Here is an 11467-nt window from a genome sequence, read left to right as displayed (position 1 = left end):
TAGCAAAATGGTAATGTTTACAGTAATGTAGAAATCTGTCCCTCATATCATTTCACTGATTGCATGAATCAGACTACAGCACAGTTTCCACAAAAGTTACCAGTCCCCCAAACACACCAAAAATATGCCTATGAAAATTCAATAGATTTTGAAATGGACATGGAGGAGAAAAGCAGCTCTTCTTCCCTGATGTACTGTTCAGTTGAGAAGCAAAAAGTGAGTCCAGGTACCCCATATAGATGCTGGTTATGGTGACTAACTGAGAAATAGTTTCCATACAGGTGCTCAAATTTGTACTGGTTTGTGCAGTACACTAATTAATATTTTATGATTGGGACTTATTGAATCTTGTACAAATCACGGAGTGTACTTTAGTCATCTATTTTCTCAATTGACAGAATGCTTCAGAGTATCCTAGTAAATAAAATGTTGTGTATTTTGTAAAAATAATATCCTAGTGAGACCCGCACTATGGCATCTGCACTTTCTCTTTATTGAGAAATGGAGGGAATCACTGGTATGTTCTGTGGATTATAAGTGGGAGGTTTAGCAAAGTGTAGGCTAGAGAAGTCTTATCATAACTTTTTCATTTTGCTCATTGAGGAAAGATTATATTTTGAATCAAATAGAATTTGTCAAAGGGCTAAAACGTTTTGTTCTGACTAGCATCACTATCTATGATGTGCCTGCACAGCTCTTTTACTTATACTGTTTTTTTCTTTTATACAAAGACAGAATCATTGTGTTTCTATTTGTCATGTAGGTCTCTATTTAAATGGAAAAAGTCTCCACCCAGCATCAGAGAGCACAAACCTCTAGAGCGAGGAATTTGTGATAAAATAGTGAAATGTTTCTAATCTGACTGGCCTTGACTCAGTTTAACTATGTAGCCCAGGTTTTAAAACAAACCGTACATCTGGGGGCTTTGGGGAAGACTCCAATCCAGCAAATAGGTAAATAAATAAACAATATAAAAAAGGCCATTTGACTAAAACGCTAGTAATGGCTTCCATCAGCATACAAAGTGACATATCCTTGAATAATGGGCTGGAGCAGACGGGTGATAATCTCTCTTATTCATACATAAACTGCTTCTTTTCCAGCTGGGGGCAGTAACAATGTTTATAATTAGTGATGTTCTAAACAGTGCACCCAGTGTGTAAAACCAAATTGGTAAAGTGGTGCTAAAACTCATAGACATATATGCTTAATTAGGAAATGTTATAATACCTGATAGTCCCAGAACCAACACTATTATATACACGTTATCTGCATTGATTGCAAATGCTTCGTCTTTCATCTCCATAGAAACAGGAGCATTCAAATAACCACTGTAGTGACCAACATTTTAATATAAATAGTAAAACTATTTTCACTTAGTGATTGTTTATACTATTCATAGAACTTTGCAAATTCTTAAAGATAATACATACAGGGTTCATCCCTTCACTCTTATACAACAGTTCATTTGCCACAGGCCTTGAAAACTCATCTGTGATCACAAATATGGCCAATATATAAAGACGGATCGAAAGAGAGATGTAATGCTCATACGTGCTTTCATAATTGAACTCTTGATTTCTTCTCTTAACCACTGATCCTTTTCTTATTTGATCCTCTAGTTTCTCATATTCTCCTCCAACAATGACAATGTTTGTACTTTCAATAAACCAGAAAACCATTTCCTTACTGTAGTCTAAATGTGTCCCTCCCTAATGTGCTCAAGATTCCTAATTCTGCTTTTGAATGCTAACTTTACCCCCTCAGAGCGTGCTATTCTTCCTCTGTTGCCATAAAGAGCACCTGCAGTATTTTAAATGTAGTGGCTTTGTTTCCTGAAAATATTTTCACATTGAGATGAAGTAGTACACTTAAAAATCTTTTCTTGAAGTAACAATTGCAGCGTATTGTGCATAATGACTGGAAAAAATATTACACAGTGTTTTGTGTATAAAAATAACAGAAAAAATACGATAAACTAGTTCAGTAAAAGAAGCGTAAATAAAAATAAAGTTAGATCATGTAAATTGTTTAAGCCCCAAATGTGATATAAGTTTTAAAAGCTGCATATATTATTGTAGGATATGTACTCCCAATGACACACTCTTTTCTCTGCAATTATAGATGAGCACTCTGGCAGAGCAGATCTGTGAACACCTACAGTGCTCTGTATGCAGAGATGTTGTTTTATAGCAGCACTCGGTGCTCTTCAATGAGCTCCTTTTCTAAAAAGCCAAAAATAAAATGTACATTTATTGCAAGTTATCAACTATTGGATGTTCATTGACAAAAACAAACAAACAAACAAACCTGACAGGTTTCTTGCCCTGTTATAAAAATCTCTGTTTAGGGTTTATTTAATTGAGGATCTTAACAACCTGAGAGTGTTTGGTGAGTTTGCTGATCTTCATGGATTTAAGTCAGAATATTAAGAGGGAATGGTGCCATTGGCTCTAGTGTTGCAATGTTGCAATATATTACTTGAGCCCCTTGATGGAAGTCCATTTTGACTTCAGTACTTTGCATAATTTAGCAAGAGAAGGTCAATTGAATTTCTCTACTCTTGCAGTTTTATGTCTGAATCTATACATTTTTTAACCTATTGTTGATAGTGTTGTTTGAATCTTCTGGCTTTTGAGAGTTGAAATCAGAATATTAAGAATACCCTAGAACAGGTGTACCTAGAGTTACTTCGTTTTTAATGGTTATATGTCCACTGACATTCTATAAACTCCAGTGGAGCTAATATGATATCAGGAAAATGTGTGGGAAAGTCATTAAAATATTTATCATGTAATGACAGAGGCAACTGCATTGGGCTTATCCATTGATTTTGTAATGAAATTGTAGCATCCTAACAACACTGAATTCATGTAATCATTGACTTTTAAAAATATGATGCTCACAGTAGCTGCATTTTTTTTCAAGCTGAATAACTCATTTCAAATTCCAAAATCCCACTCTGTTCATACTGGACCTGATTCTCCATTGCATCTAGTACCTACACCTGCATCTAGTCATCTACACCTGTCCAAACTGCTACAAAGTCAAAATACTGAATTTATATGTTATACGCCCTTTGTACAGATGTAAGCAGGGAGGGTGCAAGGATGTTTCATGCCCTAGATGAAACTTCCACCTTGCGCCCTCCCCCCCACTCCCGAGCCCTGTGGCAGCTCCCCGCACTAAGGCGCCCGCCCCGCGGCAGCTCCCCATCCCCCCAGCCCTGAGGCCCCCCCCCCCCCCGGCCCGCCCCCCCCCCCCCGCGGTAGTTCCCCCCGGCCCGAGGAGCCGTGCGGCAGCTCCCCGCCCCAGCTCACCTCTGCTCCGCCTCCTCCCCGAGCACGCCATTGCTGCTCCACTTCTCCTGCCTCCCAGGCTTGCGGCGCCAATCAGCTGTTTGGCACCGCAAGCCTGGGAGGGAGAGAAGCAGAGTGAGGCGGCGTGCTCAGGGGAGGAGGCGGAGCAGAGGTGAGCTGGGACGGGGAGCGGTTCCCCTGTGTGCCCCCCCTTACTTGCTGCAGGCGGCCCTCCCCACGTCCCCCTGCCCCAGCTCCCTCCACCTAAATGCTGATGACGACCGGGGCGGCCGAAGATCCGGCCGCTGCCGAAGGACCCGAAATGCTGCCCCCCAAATGCTAGCGCCCTAGGCGATCACCTAGGTCGCCTAATGGGTTGCACTGGCCCTGGATGTAAGTGACTGCACAAGGGGCAAGCTGGTGGGCAATCATACTTTATCTGTAAAATTTACTTTTTTCAAAGAATGAAGCCCTTCTGTAAATTTGACCCTGCCAAATATCTCAAGTCATTTAAAATCTCTCTGCTGCTCTGTGACTAAGAAAACCACAACTGAATTACAAATTATAAATAAAAGTGCACCCATGCAAACAGCTTTGAACTAAGTTTCATACACATGTAATTTAAACCAGCTGAGAAGTCATATCCCTAAGAACAGAGATGTTAAATAATAAACATAAACTGAAATACAGAATTGTGAATCCAGTGGTCATGGATGTACTATACTTGTCCTTTTCTTATGTACCAGTACAGTATGAAATGTAAATGAAACTGGTTTTTTTTTGGGGGGGGGGTAGGGGAGGTTGTGTATATATCTGAGAAGCCTGTGCTTCTATGCAAGACCTCTTGTCCTAACACTGTAGAGCTGCTACTATTGCTGCATTAGTGGTCATTTTACCATTAATAAAATCTACTGTAACACATCACAACATATTGAGGTCATCAAACAGAACCTTATAAAAATAGAATAAATTACCCAGCTGGGAACATCTAAATATATGTTTTTAAAATAATAAAAAAGGAGGAAAATGTCAATATTTCAATAATGTCAATTTAATTCCATATGCTAACAAAGTATCTCCAAAATGGCAAGCAAATTGCAAATATTTCCCTGCAGATGGACAGTGAGAGAAGGAAAGGGTTTCTTAGACTAATGCGTGAACAGCTGCATCTCCAGTTCAGTCTCCTAGCTAGTATGAATAATGGATGGACTAAGAGGCAAAATGCACAATAATGTTCTTTTATTAATGAAATGAAGAATTTTTTTTTTTGGTGGCTAACAATAAATTAAGAGAAGAGAAAAGAAAAACAGTCACTGTTCGCATTAATAAAATAGTTACTTAAATCCAGTAATTACTGACAGCTAAAATGGATTCTTCCCATTGCAAATCCAGCACATATTTAAAAGCAGATGTAGTAGTAAGCACCTATCCAGACGCACCACGTTCAATATTAGCCATGGAGAAAAACTTGCGTGTGATTCGGGAGTGCTGCAACATTACCAGTTAGAAATCAGGAAAAGAAATCACACATGATAAGTCTTGGAGAAATGGTAAATGCCCCATATTAGTATGACAGGAACAATGACTATAAAATATGTCTCTGTTGCTTCAAAATACATAATTTTTATTCACAAGAATAGCTTGTTGGCCATATGGTACTGGGTATCAGGAGTACTAATGTTGATACAAAATACATTAGTGCTTAGCAAAGGATGCTGCAGACCGATCAGCACCAAACTCTATTGAAGGCAATCCACTTACCTACTATTGGATAAGTAGCTTTACATTTCCTCAGATGGATTGTATGAGGATGGCTACATATCTTAACTAAATAACTATAGTTACATTTGGTTACCACCAATATAGTCTGGTCCTCAAAGTTCTCACTCTCTCACCTCAAGCTGAGAAAAAAATGCTAAAATATGGTAATGAAAATCTGGGATTTGCTGCCCTGTGAGGCATGAGTGTACTTCGGATCCTCTTATTATTTATTGAAAGAATAGCTTAAAGTAGAAATGCCCTGAAAATCCATAACGGACCAGTTCCTGCACCAGTGAACCTTCCAGCTGAATAGCAGATGAAATAATAAATCTATTAAAGCAATACTATATTTGCTGAGCATCCAGGCAGTGCATTTAAGAGGTCTTCGCTCCAAAGAGGTTGCCGATTTGGATCACAAATTAACCATTTTTTAGAATATGCCCCTAGGTGAGACAAGGTACAGTAAGTAAAAACATGCATTCTTTTATTTCTACAATGTACACAACCATTTCCCCACATTCCACAGAATTATCTGTTGCATGCTAAACTTCTTCAGAGGAGAGATATAATTGTGGCCTCATAAATAAAACATAATTTTTAACAGTCAGAGTAATTAAACATTAGAAAAACTTGCCAAGGGTTATAGTGGCTTCTCTGTTACTGACCATTTTTAAATGAAGATTGGATGTTTTTCTAAGAGAGATGCTCTAGAATTATTTTGGGGGAATTCTATGGCTTGTGTTGCTCAGGTCAGAGTAGATGATCACAATGGTCCCTTCTGGGCTTTGAATCTATGAATATGAATCTATACGTTGAATGAAAATTAAAATGTGCCCAGAATGCATTTTAATGAGATTATTTGTGCAGTTGTAGAAACCATAAATTCAAAGTATGTAATCCACACGCAGGGCAGCATTGGCCCAATCCTGCAACTTAAGTGGGAGTTGGGAATACTCAGTAGCTCTCAAGATTGAATCCATTGAAAGAAGCAGAGACAGTCCAGGCTATAATTACAACACGTGAAAGGCTGGAGAATGAAACATATTATGTTGTATTTTCACTTCAACTGTATATTGATAAGGATTCCCCCTACTTGTCTCTTTCTCACCTTATACATTTCTCTAATGAGTCTTTTGGGTGGGTAAAAAGATTCTTGGTGTCTCTCCAACAGGGAGTGAAAACACATAATGCCATAAAGCTACAGACAAGCCCTGATAAATTAGAAGCAATGAGATGAAATTCAAGGGTGATTTTGGACTGAATATCAGGAAAAGCTTTCCAACAGTGAAATGTTATACTGGACACAAATGCTAAAAATGTGGTCTAGGGAATAATCCTACATTAGTAGGGGGTTGGGCTATGTGACATAATAGCTTTTTTACACCTCTGAATGTTTTATCCTATGAAACTAAAAGCACCAGTTAATGTATTTGTGTATTTTAAATAAAATGGCCCCCAAAGGTCCCTTAACAATGACAACAGAGTAGGCTGTTGGATTTTCCATTATACACCAAGATGACTTTAAACGCAATAAATGTCATGATGCTTAGTTATCTGACGGCAGAACATTTTAGGTGGTTTTATAATTTTGTCCTTTTTTAAAAAGACAATAACACTGGATTAGACTTCAAAATAAACTAGTGTGTTTTATTCAAGAGTATCTATTACTTCAGGATTAATTGCAGGGTGACATGTTGTGGTATAACCTTTAAATAAACTCCTATATCCTGAAAGCACAAAAATGTCTTGTAAATGGAAATCTGTATGTCATAGAATGATAATATATCCCATTCTTTTCAATTTTCATGCAGAATTATATACTGTATGCAGTATATTCACTGTGTGTAAATGATCCAGATATTCATCTATTTCACATGAAAACATAATAAATCCAGTTGGTTTAAGGCTAAGAAATGTCCAAGATACTGAAAAATACTAATTAAATTTCTTAAACAAAAGATTAGTAGTAAACAAAGAAATCTCCAGCAGACAATAAGTGTTGTATTTTATAACAATTATTATTTAAAGTACAAGGATGAATTTATCAAAGTTAATTATTTTTACTTCTTTGTAATAGTGCTGTATAGGTTCTTGATATAAAAATAATAGTTCAGCAATTCAGCCTAACTAAATCCATTTGCTATAGTAGCTCTGTACTCTGTCCATCTTTCTGTCTTTATTACATCATTTTTGAACTTTGATTGCATTATTTGAGCATGGATTGCTATAATGCTATTCTGCACCACTGTGATGGATTTAGTTTTCATTTTGTTCTCAAAAATAGTCTAGCTATAAATGTATCTCTGTTCTCTGATGAGGCTCACAGTATAACTGGTACATTTTCAAGAGGAAAAACGGTCATGTATCTCCCAAGAGAAAACAATAAACCCTCTGAAGCAGAATAACCTCTTGGCTGCATTCATTTAAAGGGTGACACATAGGCTAGGGAAAAACTTTCTAATATATGAGACTTAAGATTTAAATCCATTCCATTTCTACATATATTCCATATTATCTTTGCCTCTCCGCTAGAGATCAGATATGTATGTACATTTTAAGGGCTTTCTCATTAACAGTCCTTCTTTTCCGTTTTGCCCTGGCAGTGGAGTCATGGACCCTGATTCAGGAAAGCATCCCCCTTTAGGAAAGCAGTTCAATGTGTTGACGTGCTTTCCTGAATCAAGACCATAATGTTGAATTTGTAACATCACAGTAATTTCAGTGGCTACAGAATAATATCCTATGTTCAAGATTATGGGTGAAATCCTGGCTCCATTGGAGTCAATGGCAAAACTCCCATTGACTTCACTGCAAGATCAAGCAAAATGAGAAACTTGTCTGTGAGTGACATCAGTCTCATTGCAGCATAAATCTTGAGCAGCAGCAGGAAATATATTGGGGGAGGGAGGATTTGGCCAAGTATATTGAGACACCTTTGGAAAAAATAGTCATTTTATATAAAATTAGTGTGGACTTTACTAGTTGGGGTTTAGTCTAGACTATCTTTTAGGCAAGGTGATCAGATTGAATGCAGTCTTCAACAAGAGCTCATCAGTGTTCTTTCCAACAGCAAAGCCTCAAATGGTTTAGCATGAGGAGCTTTTAAAGAGCTGAGTTAGCTTCTTTGTTACCTTTCTTTCTTAGCTGACAACTTCATCACAATACATCCTTGTTAGACAATCTCACTGATTTGAACATTGGTGAATGAGTATCAACCTTCATTAGGTCAAATCGAACAGACAATCCTATATCTATACCTTGCCTGTAGGAAAAGGTTTATACTTTGAGAAGGAAGGGGGAAGGGGGTCAGCTGGTATTTGGCTTGAAATCTGAATTTATTACTCTGTGAAATTAATAGCATCCAGAAGTTGAACATATGGCATCCATATCTATGGTACTATATATGCTTGATGTCATGCTGCTGCTTAAGTTTTGGGAAATGCACTTTTTTAAAAGTTTAGCTATGTTGTGGGCTAAACCTTTCAAAACCGAGTGAAACAGAACAGGTTTAATTTGGCCTGAACATTTATTATCCCTGGTATTTGCAGGCCCACATACAAATGCATGTTTTTCATTAGCTTTGCATTTCACACACAGCCTAATTTCATTTATTCTCATTTTATGCCCCTGCCAGACCACCGCTCTTGATAAGGAGAGGCAGGTTTTCCGACGAAGACGCAACCAGGATGTGAGGGGACGTTATAAGACTCAGCAAGCTCCACCTGAACTCAACTCTGAATCGGAAGACTATTCACCAAGTTCATCCGAGACTGTTCGCTCACCTAACTCACCCTTTTAATAAAACACTTTTGCTCAAAGTCTTGGCTTAACCCTTTGAGATTCTGAAAATCCTCCAAACCTGTGTGAAACGGTTACATCTGATCTATCTAGCACTAATGCTCGAATGATGGAACAGAAAAGGGTGTTTACAGTATCTTTGTAATAATAATTTCCTAACTGACTGAAATGATACTTGTGCTCTGTCTAGATTGTGACTTGCTGCTAATATGATCCTCAAAGGGTTAAGACTATTTTGCATTTTTTTAAGATAAGAGCAATGAATGTTTTCATCAGTCATGCTAGGACCTGCAGTTTGTAATTTTAGCACATGTTAACCCTCTGAGTGCATAATAATCTTTAACCTTGATGGCCCACACTAGGGCTTTATTGACTTATATGCACATATCTTTCCCCCCATCTCCTTAGTTCTTTTCCCAGTGTTCTGGCCAAAACAATATCCAAATGCTATTCTATTTGAGAGATTGCAAATGGGGGTTTTTAAAAATCTTGTTTTAGAGCAGCGTATTCTAAACTTCTATGATATTCTACCACAGAGGGCTGACCATTATTGGTAGGTGCCATACAGGATAAGTGGAAAATTGGTGGTAGGATTGCCTCATAACAATCTACCTAAGGTGACGTGACAATACCATCAAAATTGTTGCTTCCACATTATTGGCTGGTAGCAGCTGTCGTGTAGTAGTGGCAGAGTCATGAGAAGTGGGTGAAGGGCACATTCTATCATGCTTTGGTATGTAAAGATCTAATTCTAAAACTTTCCCTTGCCCCACACACAAGGATGTACAGATGGGGGAGAGCAATTAGTTTCTCTGGAGCATTGGGATTTTGAAGAGGGAATACTCCTCTCAACACAATCATGTTTTTTCATAGATACACTGTGATTACTACCAGGAGAGAGACTTTTAAGAGAGAGAGATGAAAAATCCAGCATTAAAGGAAAGAGAATTACCCTTACAATAGTTACATTGTTTATAAATTGGGGGAAATACCTGGCATGTTAACATTTAAGAAAAGCCTTTGGGTGAAATCCTGCTGTCCTCATTGACATCAATGAGAATTTTGTCTTAGAGTGGAAAAACTAAAAACTATTCATCTAGCGGATCTGTGCTATTATATACAGAGGGGGTGTGTGTGAAAAACACACATGCGGGGTGTTAAACCTCAAGTCAGTGTGATAGCATTTCATTTCATCCTTGTACAAAGAAAAGCCAATTCACAGAGAAGTTATACTTCATAAACTTTTGCTTCAAATAGGATCATTTGAGTGAAAACAGTCCCATATTCTCACAAAAGTGGCACTAGTTGAATGAAAAATTACACATTTCCAAATTTTGATGTTCAAAATTATAAATAAATATAAGACCTGAGCAGAAAATATTAACTTTGATGTTTCACATGTTGGTTTTACATTTTGGGGCTGTGCTCACAGAACTCCCATGGAAAACCATGAGAATTCTGAAGGTGAGGGTCTTGTAGGATCCATCCTACTATTGATTTGCGTTCCTAAAGTACCAGTCACTGGAGTAGCCAGGTGCCATCTTTTTCTGAAATCTCAAAAGATTCACTGAAAGGCATGTGTGTAAATAGTTTAGGTCAATTCCTTTCTCTTCTCTACTCTCTTTAGAATGTGCCCATCTCTCCTTATGTCCAGTGTAAGGTTTTTATATTTCAAACATTTAACACATTTTGAACCAAGGGAACCTCATTTCACAAGTTTTCATTCAAGTGATGGAAAACATTGATTAGAGTTCTTTGGTTTCGATCTATCCATTTGATTGTGGGGGAGGTCCCCAATGGCTCTGCATAGCCCCATTGACTTTAGTGGGATGCAGCACACAAGTGTAAGGATCTCAATCAGATTACAGGATTGAGGCCTTTATTGGCAACTGAAGCATAATTAACAGAGGAACACTGGTTAAAGTATAAAATTAATTGTGCCCCAAGCAGAAAAACTCAGCAGGTTTCTGGGGAACTCCATAGGGGTAATGGGATACGTAGCCACAGCACAACTAAACTTCAGAGTTTGGAGTGTGCTTCCTGGCTATTTTGCCTCCCTTGTCAAGGTCAGGGGAGAGGGCGGAAGAGCTATATCGTGGCAGATCATCTGACCCTGCACAACCACCCCTAAAGAGTCACTGCACAAAGAGATTTCATGGTAGGTATGGAATCATCTTGGTGTCACCCCATTGGGCAGCAGTACCAGAGCAATTGCATTACATAAGTGTCCTCTACTCTGGTGAAAGAGTGGGTAGGATTTGGGCCACAGTGAATCAATATTCAGAGCTAGGTCCTCAGCTTGTGTAACTCAGTGTAGCTCCATTGAAGTCAATACCGACTTACAGCAGCTTATATAGCCCCTCACATTATAATACAGCCTTCCCTTTAGAACAGGTGCGACTCGATGCAAATATAAAGATATTTATATGGCAATCAGAGTGTCCATTAATAACACGTGCTTTTTTGACTATCAGCAAAACGTTGGCAGTTTCAAAGGAACAAGGACAAAGTTCGTTCTTCTTAATTAAATAGAGGAGTTGGGGAAAAAACTGGTATGAAACAAATGCTTCATCTCATGAATGTGTAGTGTCATTTGAGATCTTCCTATC

General features: G+C 38.2%; 1 protein-coding gene across 2 annotated transcripts in view; it reads left to right on the top strand.

The window, feature by feature from the left end:
- The window catches only part of LOC112121106 (serine/threonine-protein kinase DCLK1), a 345189-nt gene extending 336007 nt beyond the window's left edge, over positions 1–9182 (top strand). The window contains exon 16 of one of the 2 annotated variants that reach the window (XM_029911998.1): positions 8695–9182. In XM_029911998.1, the coding sequence (XP_029767858.1) occupies positions 8695–8859 (165 nt within the window). In that variant the 3' untranslated portion in view covers positions 8860–9182. The remainder of the gene's footprint in view (positions 1–8694) is intronic. The other variant, XM_029911999.1, reaches the window with a different exon arrangement.
- Positions 9183–11467: the final 2285 nt, after the last annotated feature.

This window comes from Terrapene carolina, unplaced genomic scaffold (assembly GCF_002925995.2).
Source record: "Terrapene carolina triunguis isolate 2854851 unplaced genomic scaffold, T_m_triunguis-2.0 Scaffold141, whole genome shotgun sequence".
Lineage (NCBI taxonomy): Eukaryota > Metazoa > Chordata > Testudines > Emydidae > Terrapene > Terrapene triunguis.
The sequence above is the reverse complement of the archived record's forward strand: the minus strand, read 5'-3'. Positions and strand labels throughout refer to the sequence as shown.